The sequence below is a fragment of the Erythrolamprus reginae genome, chromosome 4 (genome assembly GCF_031021105.1).
Source record: "Erythrolamprus reginae isolate rEryReg1 chromosome 4, rEryReg1.hap1, whole genome shotgun sequence".
NCBI classification, from domain to species: domain Eukaryota; kingdom Metazoa; phylum Chordata; class Lepidosauria; order Squamata; family Dipsadidae; genus Erythrolamprus; species Erythrolamprus reginae.
Genome location: NC_091953.1, coordinates 105,461,034 through 105,480,110, shown reverse-complemented (window position 1 = coordinate 105,480,110; position 19,077 = coordinate 105,461,034). Strand labels below are relative to the sequence as shown.

General features: G+C 36.8%; 1 protein-coding gene across 3 annotated transcripts in view; it reads left to right on the top strand.

Moving 5' to 3' along the window:
* ATP11A (ATPase phospholipid transporting 11A) overlaps positions 1-11,258 on the top strand; it is a 137,618-nt gene extending 126,360 nt beyond the window's left edge. Inside the window, exons 27-30 of one of the 3 annotated variants that reach the window (XM_070751169.1) lie at positions 246-349; positions 1,545-1,710; positions 7,394-7,526; positions 10,133-10,220. In XM_070751169.1, coding sequence (XP_070607270.1) covers positions 246-349; positions 1,545-1,710; positions 7,394-7,483 — 360 coding nt within the window. In that variant the 3' untranslated portion in view covers positions 7,484-7,526; positions 10,133-10,220. Of the gene's footprint in view, positions 1-245; positions 350-1,544; positions 1,711-7,393; positions 7,527-10,132 lie in introns of all 3 variants that reach the window. The other 2 variants (XM_070751170.1, XM_070751168.1) reach the window with 2 other exon arrangements.
* The last annotated feature ends 7,819 nt before the right edge of the window (positions 11,259-19,077 follow it).

Genomic DNA, 19,077 nt, shown 5'->3' with positions numbered 1-19,077 from the left:
TTTTAATTAATATTTTTGAAAAACCATGGTATAGGCTTTTCGCGAAGTTTGAACCCGCGAAAATCGAGGGAACACTGTACAACTACAGTATTATTATTTAGGAGCACATTCCAGCACTTTGATTTAATCAGCTAAGTATAAATTGCTCAAAAATCCAGGATTCAACATGTTAAGGCCAATAAATATTTATATAGTCTCCTTTCCTATAGATTCTGAAATATTGATAGTAATATCTTTCTATACAGCTTGCACTGGATACTCACTATTGGACATGGATCAACCATTTTGTGATCTGGGGATCACTACTTTTCTACATTGTCTTTTCTCTTCTCTGGGGAGGGATCATTTGGTAAGAATCATTGTGAACCTATGTTTAAATCCCTTTGTCTGTTGCATGTAAAAATCCAGACATCCAGAATCACATTGTGTATCTAGGCTCCCCTAGCGTCTGGGCTATGGAACAGAATCTATGGCATTTTTTAGATGACCCGGGGTGAGATATAAAACTGAGTATAATTATTAATTAATTAATTATCAACTGAGTATAATTATTATACTCAGTTGATACATCATCCCAAACTATTGGATGAACTTCTCCACTGGTTTCACCTTAAACAGAAGTGGAGAAAGCACCAGGTAATACAATGCCTGTGTGCAATTATTTACATTCAGCTTGTGTTTGTATACATGTGGGGATGCATTTTGTGTGTTTGTCAGGCCGAAGCCATCATGTGGAGTTAGAGACTTTGGTGTGCCTCAGTAGTACAGCATTAGCGGAATTGGGAGGGGTAGTGAGTTAGAGGGAAATTTACTAGCCACAACAAATGCCTTTCCTTTGAGTCAAGGTCATCTTTTGTTCTGCATCAACTGAAGAAAAGAGGAAGTTAGTGAAATCCCTGCACTCGGACTGGTTCTCGTGATGAACTTGTGAGTGTGGGGATGTAGGATGAACCTTAATCTGGGTGGAGTAATGGGAAGACATTAGTATCGGAATGGCGATGGCGTGACCAACATGGGTCTATTAATAAATCGAACCTTGAGTGACAGAATTGGACTGGAACTTGATTTATTTCTCAGATGCTATTTGGGCGCTGACTGTGTGTGTTTGTGTGTATGCACACTTACACAAAATTAGTACGTAATTGCTTCTACTCCCTTTTGTTATTTTTCTAGGTTCTAATGGGGCCTGACTATCCCAAAATAATCCACCGAACTTTCATGCTTAAGGAAGGATTAGAATTCTCTTAGATTCTAGACTGGTAACTCAACCACTAAACCAAATTGGCTCTCTAAAGTTGCTTGCAAAATATTTTTTTCCTAGCTTGGGGAAGGCTGCCAATGTAAATATGTACATTAGAAAGACAGGTTAATAGGAAATATTGTCATTTTAGCTATTTATCTCCAGAACACTAAAATCCAGTGAAAACATAGTGTTTTGATCTAAACAGTCTAGGAACATGGACATGAGATATAATAATAAAAACATGCATGCTGAAGTCTCTATTGCTTTAATTCATGACAGTATTTTCCTTTTCATCCATTAGGCCATTTCTCAACTATCAGAGGATGTACTACGTATTCCTGCAGATGCTATCTACTGGTCCTGCATGGCTGGGCATTATTATGCTTATAATTATTAGTCTTCTTCCAGATGTGCTCAAAAAGGTTCTGTGCCAGCACATATGGCCCACAGCAACAGAAAGAATTCAGGTAAAAATTTAGCTGCCTTATTTTTACAGAAAATATCTATCTAAATATCGCTTATTGCTTATATTTATTGCTTACATTTATATTAAATTGATTAATAAGACACTGAGAATGCAGTAATTTATTGTAACATTTTATATAGTTATTTATGTGTGATTGGAATATAATGTATCTATTTGGGGGGGAAAGATCTAAACAACAATAAACAAATCACATAATTTGAGTGCATATATAAATTTCTAATCTTAAGAATAAAATTGTAAAAATTCATAACCAATAACCTGTATACAGTGATCCCTCGATTATCGCGAGGGTTCCGTTCCAAGACCCCTCGCGATAATCGATTTTTCGCGATGTAGGGTTGTGGAAGTAAAAACACCATCTGCGCATGCGCACCCTTTTTTCATGGCCGCGCATGCGCAGATGGTGGAGTTTGTGTGGGCAGCGGGGAAGACCCAGGGAAGGTTCCTTCGGCCGCCCAGCAGCTGATCTGCTCGGCAGCGCAGCGAGGAGCCGAATCGGGGTTTCCCCTTTGCGTGGGCGGCGGGGACACCCCGATCTTCGTCTGCTCGCTGCTGCTGCGGCCGCCCAGCAGCCGATCTGCTCGGCAGCGCAGCAGCAGCAAAAAAGGACACATCTTAGTTTTGCTGCAGTCAGTTATGCAGCTAAAAAAATAGCATGTATTTATTTGTTTCCAAGGAAAATAGATAACAAAATTACATTGTTAACTATTAAAGACTATTATATAATTTTATGTTTTCTCAAAATATTAAAATGATTAAATCGCCATTACCATTACATATATGTACCAATGGAATTAAAATCCTTCCAGCACAGATTAGAAAGATTATATTTAATGTCACACAATTTAAAAAGGATATAGTAACATATTATTTTGATCTTATATTCAATTTTCTGCCAATTATATCCAAATGTTTACACATCACTTACTACCAGGGAAAAAGCTAGAGACTATATCTTTATGCATTCACCTTCTGTAAAACTTATTTCCATGTTGGTTCCTTACTATAATTGTGTAAACCAACTTCTTTCCAGCTATTCAAACAGATTTGTCTCCATAGACATACCCACACCTGTAGAGTTGAATATGTGATGGGTTGAATGGTTTTGACATCAGTGTATCATAAAGGATAGAAGTATCACTGCAGTCAAAGCCATTGTACCCAAAATAAAAAATCTGTTACCGTGATAATCAAATTCTATCTTAAATCACTATTTAAAAATAAAATCTGCTCTAACCTTCAGTTATCTATACAATGTTCCCTCGCTTTTCGCGGGGGATGCGTTCTGAGACCGCCCGCGAAAGTTGAATTTCCGTGAAGTAGAGATGCGAAAGTAAATACATTATTTTTGGCTATGAACAGTATCACAAGCCTTCCCTTAACACTTTAAACCCCTAAATTGCAATTTTCCATTCCCTTAGCAATCATCCAGATTATTACTCACCATGCTTATTTATTAAAGTTTATTAAAAAAAATATTTATTAAAGGCAGACGAAAGTTTGGCGATGACATATGACGTCATCGGGTGGGAAAAACCATGGTATAGGGAAAAAACCCACAAAGTATTTTTTTAATTAATATTTTTGAAAAACCGTGGTTTAGACTTTCCGCGAAGTTTGAACCCGCGAAAATCGAGGGAACACTGCAATGTGGAATACCAAATTAAGATAAAAACAGTTACTGTTTCTAATGTTTTATCTAACCCACAATAAAGACTTCAGAGCAATGCATTCCTATATGCTGTTGAAATTTTCGAGCAAGCATTTATCTTGGATTTTGTAGAATAACTATGCAAACTACAGGTAACTGAGCAGGTTTCCAACAAACCCTCAGTCTGCACCAGTCAGAAGCCAGCTTGGCCAAAGGCCAATTAGAAGTCAGGACATCTGACTATAAAGTCCCTGGTCTGTTGCCCTTGGTTTGCTTAGCAATTACTTTGTTTTTGAAGATGCCAGTCACAGATGCTGGAAAAACACCAGGAAATCTGTTCTCATGGTCACCAAAACCTAAAACCTAATATTGTGATGAAATCGTCCAAATAATAAAGCACAGTGAAGTACAAACCACAATATTCAACACCCAAGTTTCCAGTTAATCTGAAATATCATAAGTGGGAGGAGACAGGAAGGGAAACATTAAACCAGACATTTGGATCTCAAAATCTGACATCAAATTTATTCGCATTTATATACTTTTTCATGCATTTAATAACATGGTAATTTCTCTAAATAGTCTGTCTTGGATGAAAAATTTTAAATGTAATATAATTCACCTACAGTATGTTGATATTTCAAATAGATAAATCAAATTGTTGCTTAGAGATTATTTTAGGACATTATGTGAAAAAAAGTTATAGTATGCTATATAAATTGCATTGTATTAAATATTCTGAATGGCTAATGGTAGTAGCCATTATGGAACTGAAACAGAGTTCAAGGACAAGGAATTAAATGTGTAGCAATACAGTAATAGCAGCAAAACAGAAGAAAAGAACAGGTTTGTAGCATGTCACACTTGTCTAAAAAAACTATCAAATGCAGTGGTATAGTTGAAAAGTCATCTTGTATAGACAGGATTACAGTAATGAGGATTTTGTGCTATGTTCATAAAAGTATCTGGTGTACAAGTTTGAGGGGCTTCTCTGTAATTTGAATGTGCACCTTTCTATAATCATTACATTGTCAATGTTTCTTTGTAAGCCTTTGGGATTTAATCCGATTTATTCCTGTGTTTCTTCTTTTCCCACTCTCAATACACTCCTGTCTTCCATACTGCTTTTCCTAAATAACTGCTACCTTGCTTTAAACTAAAAATGATGTGCACGGGTACTACCATCAATCTTCTTGGGAAATCAGACTAAACACCAGTGCCTTTCTGTTGAGCAGTCTACCATCTTTATGCTTTCTCAGACTTCAAGCAGTCTAAGTTTCTAATGGAGCAAAAGGTGATTTTTTTCCTGCCTTTCTGCATGTGTGGTCATATCATTGAGAGGACATTAGAAAGTGCATTCAGAATCGCAACATATCAATCATAATTCACCTCTTCAATGGAACATTAAACAACAATTACAATATTTTTATAGATTTTTTTCCTTTGCATTTCCAAATGAACGATATATGTAACTGTATGCATGTATTTATCATTGTTTGTATATAAATAATACTATAGACTATCCCTGTTGTGTTCATTCTTTAGTAATTTAAATAGTAACAACCATTGCTAAGCATAGATGTGATGGGAATTCCTGAATGCCACTGTTCATTTGTAATCATGAACCATGATTGCCATTATATGAACATGTCTGCCTAAATCTAATGGATTCAAAGTATGCTTACTTTGAAAACGATTCAAAATGTTTTGGCTCTTGTATGAGGGTAGCATCTCTCTGCTATTTATTGAAGAATCTAGGTTCTTTTTTCTTCCAGACTTCTAGGTGTTATGATGCTATTGTCTTAAAAAACCTTCTTATTAAAATTAATGTGAATCTTAATAGCACGGATGCCTTTTTGAAATTAATGTAAAAGTCATAGAAAAATTGGGTCCCTTCAATGGATAACAGAGAGGTGCCATGCTGAAGTTCACCCAAAGTTATAAGTACTGGTGCTAAGTCATTTTCAAAGTATGCTCAGAACTATTATGTTTCTTTCGCTCTAATTTCCCTTTGCATACCAGCTTGTCATCTTTCCCAATTTGATGAAATTCACATCTTTTTTTACTAAACACAAGCTAAACTTTTATCTAATATTGTAAAGCAGGATCAGGAATCTGTATACTTGATGTTGGCTTGTATTTCATACAGAGATTTATTCTTTCACTTTTCCGCTTCCATTTTGATATCATAGTATAAGGTTTTTTCCCAAGTTCTTTATGATCTTTTTGTTGCTCTGCTTGTCACTTCTGAGTGATAAGCAAGAACATTTATTCTTAACATCTAAACTTGAAGGTGGAAGGTTGACCCTTTCTTTCTTTTTTTTCTTTCTCTCTATTGTTGTTTTGTTTCCATGGCTTAATAAAGCATTTCTGACAAACTGCATTGGGCTATTAAATCAGTGAAACTGCAAAAGCTTTGGAGGAATCTTTCTCTTTTGGTAAATTATTAGACAAATCCAATTTCCTATAATAATTCTAGACTATTACATAAAGCTAATTAGAATTTCTTCTAAATTGTATCTTTTTCTGACAATTACCGGTATACATTTATTTCATTTACCCTGCTAAATGTAATTATTCTGGTTTTACAAGTTGGATATTAATGTACCTTCATTTCTACTTATGGTAACATTTTTCTTGCTTCAAACATTAGTTTTTGAAGTAAGCAAAATATTATTCCTTTAATTCAAATTTTCTTTTTGATTAAAATAGTAGTAAAGAGCAAGCCCCGAGTCTACGGAGAGGGGCGGCATACAAATCCAATAAATTATTATTAAATTATTATTATTATTATTAAATCTGAAAATAAAAGTCAGATTTAGAGTTCTGAATAGGATATAAAGCTATAACTACTTTTCTGCATGTGGCCTATGGGTTTCTTTATTCTATCTTTTGCATGATCATGTAAGGTATTATCTTTCCCTTTAAAAGCATCTCAGCTAGGAGATCCAGAAATAAAGTCTCAGTCGCAAAGGGAACCGATGCATAGGATCACAATTTTTAATCAGAACTAATTTCAAGTGGAACAGTGAAAGATAATGCTGAAGTCAGTACTATTTGAACACAGATCAGTTACTATCTCATGAGTAATATCCACTACAAATGTAAAATTAGAAAATAAAAAAATGTAAAACCATTTTATGAAAGAATATAAAGCCACTGAATTCTAACTATGATAAAAGAGTTACAGTGATACCTTGTCTTACAAACTTAATTGGTTCTGGGACGAGGTTCTTAAGGTGAAAAGTTTGTAAGATGAAACAATGTTTCCCATAGGAATCAATGGAAAAGCAATGAATGCGTGCAAGCCCAAAATTCACCCCTTTTGCCAGCTGAAGCGCCTGTTTTTCTGCTGCTGGAATTCTCCTGAGGCTCTCCTCCATGAGAAACCCCACCTCCAGACTTTTGTGTTTTTGCAATACTGCAGGGGAATCCCAGCACCGCAAAAACAAGCGCTTTGCTGGCAACGGAAGTCCGGAGGTAGGGTTTCCCAGTGAAGGGCGCATCAGTGAAATTGCAGCATTGCAAAAACACCGAAGTCCTCGAAACCTCCGGACTTCCGTTGCCAGAGAAGCACCCGTTTTTGTGCTGCTGGGATTCCCCTGCAGCATCACAAAAACACGGAAGTCCAGAGGTGGAGTTTCCCATGGAGGGGAGCCTTAGGGGAATCCCAGCAGTGCAAAAACAGGTGCTTCGCTGACAATGGAAGTCCGGAGGCGGGGCATCCCAGCGGTGGCAGTGGGTTTGTAAGGTGAAAATAGTTTGTAAGAAGTGGCAAAAAAATCTTAAACCCCGGGTTTGTATCTTGAAAAGTTTGTACAATGAGGCGTTTGTAAGGCGAGGCATCACTGTATTTCGTTACATTTTTCTCAACCCATCAGGTTTTTATTAGCAGGATTTAAAGATTTTTTTGCGTATATGAGCTATCCTAACACAATTATTTACATGTTCCTCTTAAGATGTTCATATTGGACCTGTTCTATAGTTTCAGTGTTTTTCCTCATCCTTGCAGAGGAGTTTGAAACATAAATCAACTGTAAATACTTTGATGAACAGCGATGACCCACTCCTTGAAGGAACCTTTTCTGCTTCCGAGACATAATTAGATCCCTGATAGGTAACAGCATTCACCGGGGTACCATTAGGTAATTTCTACTAGTGTGCTGTGATATTTTCAAAGAGAAAGCCATTTCCTCCAGAGTTTTTGCTGTATTCTTCCAGTTTAAGTCTGATTCTTCTATTCTGAGCATTATAGTCTGTTTTTGATTAGTTGACCATACAGGTAAGTTTTTAGTAATAGAGTGTTGTGCGTGGTAGCATGTATGTGCATGCAGTCTGCAAAAAAAAAAAAAATTAAAAAGCAATCTAATTTGTTTTACTTTTTTCACTGATTTTAGTTAGGTTGCATGCACAATTGCAGTTTAATTTAATACTGTATTTAAAAAAACTATGTGTAAGATGAGTCAAAAAACATTTTCCCAAGTATTTTGTATAAAACTTCCATATATAATGAATGCTGGCAATCTGTAACATTGCCTGTACCTAACATGATGAAACAAGGTAAAAGGTGTAAATTTCCAAACACGTATGTTAAGTCAGGACACACGAGACTGTTGAAGTTCTTCAGTTCTTTATTAGTAGCAGGGAACTTGAAACAGGAACATACACCAACTACGCTAAATACCAATCCTAAATCTTATTTATACTCTTAGAAAAGGCGGCAAAGCAACAGACAGCGGTTTAATTTTGGCAGCAGATTTTCATCTTGCCGCAGGGGAACCAATCAAAATAATTCTTTCATTTAAACCAAGAACATAACAACGTATATAAACAAAAACTACGGACTTCAAGGCTCTTGGATGGACATTACAGGCACACAGGAGTTCAGAATAAATACATTTATATTTCTCTAAGAAATATTTTGACACATGACAAATGAGAAACAAGGAATAGAGTTATAATTTCACATGCATAGATTGCATAGATTATAATGTGCAAAGAAGCCGTTGGAAAGTTAAACATATCCAGGGTTGTGTGAAACATTCAGAAGAAAAATTCCCAAAAGAAATGAGCACGAATGAAACGGTTCTTCCTGGTGTCTTTAAAGCAGCCATATTTTCTTGGAAGTCTTGCGTAACTTCCTCATAAACTGTCAGCAACTGTTCAGATACAGATAATCTGGCCTTTATTTGGGAACACTACAAAGGCAAAGCAATTGTGCATGCTCTTTGCCCTTAGATAGTCAGGAATAGCTGCTGAAACTTTTCCCAGCATGCTTTGTGAATCAGCCTTCAGATATTTGTGCAACCTTAAGCATTTCCTTGTAAATTTAGGGATGGAGATAACTTGATGTGCTTTAGTCGCTCAAATCAAAGTTTCTAAAATGACCTGACCGTATTCTTTTCCGTTCAAAAATAGTCTAATCTAGTTTGATATCTGAAGTTAGAAATTCAGATTTGGAAAAAATATCCCACAGCACAAGAAAAAAATGCAACATTTTTGTTTATGAGATAAAATATGCAAAAAAGCTAAATTATCAGAGAACAGGCATGTCAATTTTTTCATTTTTAAAGAGTATATTTTGAGATAGAATATATAGTACAAACATCCATAGCATTATATAGCCTATCTGATGGTGAAAATCCATTCAAAATGTCAGAAAAACGAGGGGGTGGCCTAGAAATCCAATTAATTAATAAATAAAATATGTAATTCAGTAGAAGTGGTTATCATTTGGGGTAACCGTTTAAGTTAAGTGATTAATTTGTGTTTTCTACAAAATAAATCTGTCACTGGCAATCCACTGTAGCTCATGAAGCATTGTCACATGGCTCAGACAATCGGATGGAAAAAATGCTAAAAACAAAGATTATTTTTCAGATTATAATAAGGGCAACTGCTAGCCATATGACAATAAAAATCACTCTGATTTTGGCTACTGGTGGGTTGCTCCCAGTTTGGCCCGGTTCTGTGAACTGGTAGCGCTGGTGGCAGGAGGCTCCGCCCACCCACCTGGCACGCATCTCCACATGCGCAGAAGTGTCGCACGCATGCAAACTAGTAGCCAAGGGTTTTAGAACCTACTACTGACTGGATTCCTTCTACTCACCATGACGCTTTATACAAAGAATAAAATTTGAGGGAGATACAGTTACTGTAGTTTTGCTCCTTGAACCCCAAAGCTGAGGAAAACACAAATTACATCTTGTGACTCCCAAGGAAATAAGTTTCTATTCTCAGTCTTTTTAGGATTGTGACCAAATCTGGGTATCACTGTAACAGGTAGAACTTAGAGCACTGTTTGCCAACCCTGGCTTTTTCCTTCATGTCCAGAATTTTCTAGCCATCGCTGAAAAAAATCAAGTTTTGCCTTCGTAGTTTTGGCTATAGGAGGGGCAAGTTATTTTCTTACATGAAAATATCCACATAATTATTCTCTTTTGAAATTGAAGAAAACTATCTGCAATTTTCAGTCATTTCAAAATGTCATGAGAATAGGGTCATGAGAAATACAGTATAAAAAGCAGCTCCTAGCTGTGGATTTTCTTATTCCCTTCATCCACATAAATATTAATGCCACATAAAAAGAACTGAAATTGTTCCCTCATTCCAACTGTCTTGTCTCTAATCAAACAACTGTCCAAGGTTAATTTTGTAGTAATTTGGATGTAATGTCACTTTTAGATAGCAGTACTTAATTTCAGTTGTGACTATTAAAACATATATTTATTTGTTTTTAATTTTTTGGCAGAAAACATCAGACCACGATGAGGACCCCATTTCGGAATTCACACCTCTTGCCTCTTTGAAGAGACCAAAATATCGAAGTAATGAATGCAAGAAGTCTTCAGCAAAAAGGTCTCATTCTCATTCTAAAAAAACAATGTACACACGCTGGCAAAACTATGATTATTCAATGATCCCATCTATCTTTGTTTACTCCAACTATTCCAAGCGTTGCAATTCCAGCACACAGTACTACCACCAAAGTGCAGGTTTTGAAACATCTCTGTGACAGATCACCAACTCAAGCCTTTAAGAACTACAGCAGCCCCCACCCCAGCCCACCTGCAAAGGACCATTTAAGAACCGAACCAGAAATCATGACTTTTGCTGCCACATGTAAGATCCTGAGAAGCCTGCTATAAAACCAGGAGTATTGGTCCTTTTTTATGTCCTTGAACTATTGAAACAATAAGTTATGTACACAGTCTGGTACTGTGGAAATAGTAATGCTATTTTCATTCTTGTCAGTCAAAAACTGTGTGTATTACGTCCATCATCCCTTTTTATTTGTTCGATGAGCCCTGCTTTAATTTGTGACTCTCTGGATATGAATTTTGAAAAATGGTCAGTCATAAATACTGCTTTTGGATGTTCAGTCAGCAAGTATATTTGCTAATGCTGCTTTTGACAGTCTTTGTTCTTTTTTGCTTTTTCTGTGAGTGTTTCTGTTGTGCAAATCAGCACGCAAGAAACAGATTCTAATCTTTTTGTATTGTCAGAACAGGACTATATGCAATCTCAAAATACTCTCTCTCTTTTTTTTGCTAAAGACCAGTGCTTTTAAAGTACATATTTAATGTAATCCTTAAGAAGTCAGTCCAGCTTTAAAATGTGTGATGTGTCCAGTACAGCAATTAGATGGAAAGTAATTATTGAAACTTCAAATTCAGCCATAGGAGTTTGTAGTAATAAACAAATCATAGTAGCTCTAAAATAGAATATTAGGAAGCGTCCTGCTAGTCTGTGGTCTAATTTTAATTAAGAAGAACAAATACTTGATTATTTAACAAATTATGATTAAAGCAAATATTTTCTTGTTTCGCTTTTAGTTTGATATTAAAAAGAGAAGAGGAATTAACACTAAAAAGAAATTGAATGGTATTAACTGTGATTCTGCATGATAACTAGCGCCACCATGTGGTGCATTCCCATTATTTAAATAGAGAGCCATTGAGACTCTAGTTTGCTGTATATTGAGTTTAATACAGTAATAGCAAACACATACAGGTTTGGTTTCATTTTTCCTCCAGTATTTTATTGAGAATATTAAAAAGGCTTAAAGATTACCGAAACAAGACATTGATGTTTGTGCAAATTCCCTGTTAACTTCCTGAGCAGAGATGGGGGCAACAAATGTTTTAAAAGGCAAATTGTGAAATGCAATTGTGAAATTGTGAAATTGCATTGTACCAAAGACTATAAAGAAAAAAGAACCTGGGTTGTTCCTAGCTGGTAATGGTGGGGCAAGCAAGGAAAATGTATATCATAATGCAAATTCACCCCTTATCTACTTCCACGTGACATTTTGTGTTGTAATGAATGGATCTTGTGTTGTAATGTCGCAACATAATCTCTCATCATTTTTGCATCATCATGTGAGGAACAAGCACTAATGAATGTTGTCATTATTATGTTTTCCCATTGTATACAGTTCCCCATATCATAATATTTCGGTAATGTTAAGATGCAAGCAATTTCTATTTCTGGTGTTGCTAACACACTTACAACTTATTTAATGTTATATATTTATTTGATACTGCATACTTGAAGGTTGGGTAGAAAACTCCCCTACATAAAACACTGGTTGTAAAATGTAAATATATATATATATATATTTCTTATTTAAAAGAAAATCAACTTGATGTGGGTATTGATTTTATACCTGTACTAGTGATAAATCTCTCTCTGGGTATAATTAGCAAATTATTTTTAATGTATTTTTTTAGAAATCTAAAAAATGCCTTTGCAATGAAATATTTTTCAATATTGAAGCTCTTTATATATCTGATTTATGCATACATTTGTTAATATATCAATTCTATTTTTAAGTATATGTTTTAGAGGAATTTTTTTATATATATATATATATATGAGTTTTGGAGCTCTAGAATTTAGCTTATAATGCAATTGAGATTGTAGAAACTCTGATGAATGTTAATATTAGACATACCGGTAGGTTCATTCTTTCAAATTCATCCAAAACTTTATATTTTATTTGCTTTGGCTTGTAAATATTGGCTTTCAATAGACAAGTCCTACAAGGAATTGCTGCCACCATCATTTTGTATTATTCCATAAAACTTTGTATCACTTGCTCCTTTACGTTTTCATTTCCATCCATCAGCCTTAAAATGGGAATACTCTTTTGCCGTTATTGAAAATGCTGCATTCCTGTTCTGCATACCCAACAAAGATCTTAAGGCAATGTTGTTGCATCTCCACCATTCCCCCCTCCTCCCCAAAAATTGCAGGCTGAAACATTTAACGGTAGTTGTGGAGAAAAAAGATTTTAAAAATATATATTTACACTGAGTTCAAGGGTCATCTGCCAGTGTATATATGTGTGAGTGAGTGTGGGTGTATGTTAAAAAAAGGCAATAGTGTCTGAGACTGAACAATCAAACCCCTGCCTCCTTTTATCATTCACATAAAAAAGAGGCTGGGCTTTAATCATGCAGTAGCTGACACTTCTTGACTTTTTTTGTGACTCTTTTTGACCATCCCCTTCTGGGAGCTGCTCCTATTACTTTTTAACTCAATAAGTCTCCTGTAATGAGGATCAAATCTGGGATCCTTCTTGTTATATTAAGTTAGGAGACAATTTTGAATTTAAAAGCTCCCATATTGTTCGCAACAAGATGGGTTCTAAAAATATTTTAGGAAAATGACAGAAGGAAAAGATATCTAGGTATTAACTTCAATTTTCCTTCATTGGCCTTTCTACATATAGGCTTGGGTGTAGAATTCTAGAGCAGAGACCTCTATGCACCAAATCACAATATATGTACGCTGATGCAACCAGTATTGAATTCTACCAAATAAGTGAGATATGCAGTCATTATGTCTTACCTTGAAGATCTGAAAAACTAGACTGGTGATGCTTGCACCCCATTTGATGATGGAAAACCTTTTTGATCTGAATGGGAGCAAAGGAAATTACAGAATCATTTTTATAGCTGTGGTTTATTTCTATGCCCTGTGGATTATACCCTATACATACACTAATTAGATATTACAAATGAGTAGCAATAAATATTCTATGTAAAATTAATCAAAACTGTTGGAAATCCAAGAAGAGGGAATTACTTCCTTTTATTTTATTTCCTCCCCAAATCAGTGCTATCAATTTTCCTTGTTATTTATGGTCTATTATTTTGTCCAAACACCTGACATAAAAACAAAACCATTTAATCTCCTGCTTGTGTCGACATGTTTATTATACATACCATGCAAGTATCAGAGGAAATTATACATTGTGATAGCCATAAGATCATGTCAGAAAGCTTCAATGGAATATTGTCAAAAGTATTATAAAAGAAAGAATTATGTGTATGATTGTACATTGTATAACTGCACACATCCATTTCTATAGCTTTACCTTTGTCAAAACTATACAGAATTTTAAGTATGTCTAAAATTCTGTGATGTGCTTACTGTTCTCAATAATCTTTCAATCTATATTGCAAAGTAGAATTGGCAGAAAATGCTCTTTGGAGAAGCGGAAAATAGTTACTAGAACATTAATCATTAAAATATCTATAGTCATCAGCACTAAATACTGACATGTATTTGTAAATGGTACAGTGATAAGTTCACTTGCCTGATAATTCAGCCTTTAAAACATCTGTTAATCTATAATACTTCATTAAAAGGTTCGAAGCAGTCTCAATTATTAAGATAATATATATAAATATATATAAATATGATATATACATGTGCATTGATGTAAAGTTTATTTTCCGTGCTGTTTTTAAATTTTCATTTCTGTAGATAACATGAATTCTTTATATCATATTTTGGGACTTTCTGTAGATTCTCTATAAAGCAGTAGATGTTTAAATCTGCTTGCAATAAAATAAAATTTACATATTTGTTTTGGTGTATTGTGTATCAGTCTGCGGGCATGATGCTCTTAAATTAGATAGGAATGTTTAAAATTGCATTTTCTTAGCAACTTGTATTTATTTGAGTCTCAGGAGAAGGGTGGCATAGAAATTGAATCAATCAATCAATAAATAAAATTTATTTATGACAGTTACTCTGTCCTGGGATCATGTGCTCACCATTTGTAATCTTCTCAGAGAGCTTGACAAGCAAAGGGAGTAAGGTAAGCCAGATTCACTTAATGATTCCATGATTTATTTAACAATTGATTAACAACTGTGACAAAAAAAAGTCACAAAATGGGGCAAAACTCACTTAACAACTGCCTTGCTTAGCAACAGAAATGTTGGGCTCCATCGTGGCAGTAAATCAAGAACGACATATATAGGTCTATATTTGCCAGCTTCCTGCTTATATTGATTGCTTAGATCAGAGATGGCGAACCTATGGCACGGGTGCCACAGATGGGGCGCAGAGCCATATCTGCTGGCTCGCGAGCCGTTGCCCTAGCTCAGCTCCAACGTGCATGTGTGTGCTGGCCAGCTGATTTTTGGCTCGGGCAGAGGCTCTGAGAGGATGTTTTTGGTTTCCAGTGAGCCTCCGGGGATGGGAGAGGGTGATCTTGCCCTCCCCTGGCTCCAGGGAAGCCTTTGGAGCCTGGGGAGAGCAAAACACGAGCCTACTGAGCCCACCAAAAGTTGGGAAACAGGCCGTTTCTGGCCTCCAGAGGGCCTCCAGGGAGGGAGGGAGAAGCTTTTTTCGCCCTCCCCAGACATTGAATTATGGGTGTGGGCAGTCATGCATGTGCGATAGTGTCCATACACGCTCTTTCGGCACCGAAGGGAAAAAAAGGTTCGCCATCATTGGCTTAGATAAATCCAGATATTTACATATATATTTTATTAATGCAAACATGGGGTAGAGAGCCTGGTAAGGCCTCAACAGGTATCTCTAATCACACATTATCAGGTCAGTATTTTGCTCTCTACACAAGCTTAATGTGATTCCAGTTAATTTACTGAACAAATCAATTCCCATGGAAGATGCTCCCCTATATAATATCTAACATGCAATGGGTAGTGTACTACTGTATACTCGAATACATATGAGCCGTAGTGGTGCAATGGTTAGAATGCAACATTGCAGCCTAATTCTGCTGACTGCCAGCTATCTGCAGTTTGGTGGATTTATTCTCATTGGCTCAAGGCTGACTCAGCCTTCCATCTTCCAAGGTCAGTAAAATGAAGACTCAGATTGTTGGGTGCTATATGCTGACTCTGTAAACTGCTTAGAGATGGCTGTAAAGCACTGAAGCGGTATGTACCATATTTTTCGGAGTATAAGAAGCACCAGAGTATAAGACACACCTAGATTTTAGAGGTGGAAAACAAGGAAAAAAAGTATTCTGAACCAAATATATAGTAATATATCATTTAATAAAATACCAGTGTAACAGAATACTTTTTACAACCATGTAATCTTATTACAACAATGCACACTTTTTACAAACTTCAAACTTGACAGACTTGTGGACTTCAACTCCCAGAATTCTTCCTCCAGTTATGCTAGACCAGGAATGGGAGTTTCAGTCCACAAGTCTTAAACTTGCCAAGTTTGAAGGGGTCTTGAAACACAACAGCTTTAAGACTAGTGGACTTCAACTCCCAGAATTCCTCCTCCAGTCATACTATATGGGGTGCATAAAGAGTGCCCAAGATTTTTTTCACTGATTGCTGAGTTTTGAATTTTTTGGCTGATGGAGAATGGGTATGGCCTACTGCATTGATTGACGTTTGCTCTCTGGAGTATGGTGATAAGGCCAGGTTTCATCTCCTGTCACTACAATTGAGAAAGCCTCACCTTCAATCTCAAAATGGTCAAGAAATTCTTGGATGGCACTGACTCTGTCGATTTTGTGCACTTTAGTAAGCATCTTGGACACCCATCGCAGCAGCTTTTGCACCCTTAGCATTCAAGTAGCGTATTACAGCGTGCACTCCACACTTAGAGGGAAACGGAATGAGGACGCTCATCTCTAATTTTCACCGCAACGCCAGTCAATGATCGACTGACCACTGGCACTGATTGTTCCCTTCTGCTTGCTTCCCACTACACAATAGTAATACCAACTTCCCCGGCGAACATTCCCTGTGAGAGCTACGTGCCTTGTAACCTTACTTTCTGTTGTGGTTAGCTCTGGCCCAGCTCCTGCCCCAAGGACTGTGGATGTGGGGGAGACATCCACATGCTGTTTTGCCCCCCACAGTGGAATCTGATGATGAAGGCTCCTCTGACCAAGAAGATATGAGTGACAGGGAGGAGGAGAGTATGGCAGACAGCTCAGAAGGAGATCAATTATCTAGCTCCTCCTTGGATTCAGAACAAGAGTTAATGATACAGCCACGCATGCGGAGAGCGATGCATAGGCAACAACAACTGAGAGATTATTATCAAAGAAAATGAGGCCACCTGTGGTTGGGTGGGGCTGTGGTAATTAGTGAGGCTGCTATAAAGAGCAGTCTGTGGGTTTGGCCATTGTGGAGGATTAGCTGATCGTTGTGTTTCGTGACTGCTTTACTGACTTTGACTTTTTGTGTGCTGCTTTTTCCCCGCTTTGAAACTAAACCAGGGCAAACTGTGTTTCACTTTGTGAAAGAAGGACTGTGAATTGCCTCACAGCTGCAAGCTAAGTATCAGAGAACTGATAAGGGACTTGTACAAATTACCAGTTTGTTTGGAGAGGAGTGCTCTTTGCTATACAAAAAGAGGGCTTAGGTTAAGGGAATTTTCATTATAAAGAACATTGTTTTGAATTTTCAAACGTGTGTGTGTCTGAAATTTGTACCTGTGAATTTTTGGGAGGATTCTACCAGAGAGCCCGACAGAACACTTTCCGGATAACCCTCGTACATACAGTCTTGGGTCTGATTAGGTCATATTGCAGATGGAAAAGTCAAAGCACCTGGCTAGCAATGTCTGGGCTTGAAATCCATTGCAATCTGCATGTCCAGTAAACAGAGGGCAATCCACCAGGTGATAGTCTAGACTTGGCACTCAAAAGAAACATCCTGGAGGAAGACAGCAACCAGCTGTATCAATATTTCTATCCGTAAAACTTCATGGATAGTTCCATGAAGTCAACAGCAGTTAAGCAGAACGTTTCCTCTGCTACATTTTTATAGCTGAATTTTAGGGCCCTTACAGTTACATTTCCATTCTATAGAACATACACATCATATCGATAAAACTAGATCACTGATCATTTTTCAAATGGTATGGACGACCAACCATACTTCAGCTTCAACCACAAAAATACATGAGCCCACAATAGATACAGATTTAATGTACACAACTGCAAACAGAGTTATTAATGCCTGGAATGCATTACCCGACTGTGGTTTCTTCCCCAAACCCCAAAAACTTTAATCTTAGACTGTCTACTATTGACATCATCCTATTCCTAAGAGGTTTGTAAGGGGTGTGCATAAGTGCAGCATTGTGCCTACTTATTCCTTATTTATCTGTACCTGCTTTGCTTATGTTTATACCTATACCTGCTATCTTGTAATTTATTTATTTATTTTATTTGTCAAACATGTATAGGATAGTAGCTTGTATAAACATAAGTTAAAAAGTAATGATAAAAGAGGACAATAGGACAGTAGTACAGGGACGGTGGGCACAGTGGTGCGCTTATGCAAACCCCTTACAGATCTCTTAGAAACGGGGAGAGGTTGACTGTAGACAGTATAAGGTTAAAGGTTTTGGGGTTTGGGGAAGAAACCACAGAGTCAGGTAGTGCATTCCAGGCATTGATCACTCTATTGCTGAAGTCGTATTTTGTACAGTCGAGTTTGGGGCAGTTTACATTTAGTTTGAATCTATTACGTGCTCGTTTATTGCTGCAGTTGAAGGTGAAGTAGTCATTTAACAGGAAGGACATTTTGATGTATGATTTTATAATTTTACATGTTTGAAAAACATAGATAGATAGATAGATAGATAGATAGATAGATAGATAGATAGATAGATAGATAGACAGACAGACAGACAGACAGACAGACAGACAGACAGACGGGTGAGTGGATGGAAGGAAAGAAAGAAGGAAGGAAGGAAAGAAAAAAGAAAGAAAGAAGGAAGGAAGGGAGGGAGGGAGGGAGGGAGGGAGGGAGGAAGACCAGGCCAATCATAAACATCTAATCCAATGGTTCCCAACCTTTTTTTAGTCATGCCCCACCTAAGCATCTCTAAAATCCTGAGGCTTCCCCCCTCATGACATATAATTCTTATTATTCAGAAAGTGAACTACTCATGCAGAAGCCTAAAGAGCCATTAACTAGGTTTAAACAAGGTTTCCAATTACCCCTTTAAAAATGAAATTTCCCCCCTGTGGGGCATGGACCCATGTTGGGAACCAGGGATCTAATCATTTAGCAACTAATGATTAGAGAATGATTAGTGAATCGGCCTCCTCTAGGTCCCATCAACTAAACAATGTAGATTGGCGGGATCGTGGGGGAGGGCCTTTTCTGTTGCCACCCCGGCTCTAAGGAACCAACTACCCCCACCACCACCACGTTTGCACTGTTACCACTCTACTGGCTTTTTGAAAAGCTTTGTCAACAGACCTTTGTTAACATCAGATATGCCTGAATTATGTTGGTATGCATGTCTGTTACATTTTTTTTGTTTTTATAATGAGCTCGTTAGGGTTATAATGGGGATTTAATCTACTGTTGATGTTTGACTTCTTTTTATTATTGTACTATAGTGGTACCTCTACTTACAAACTTAATTTGTTCTGGG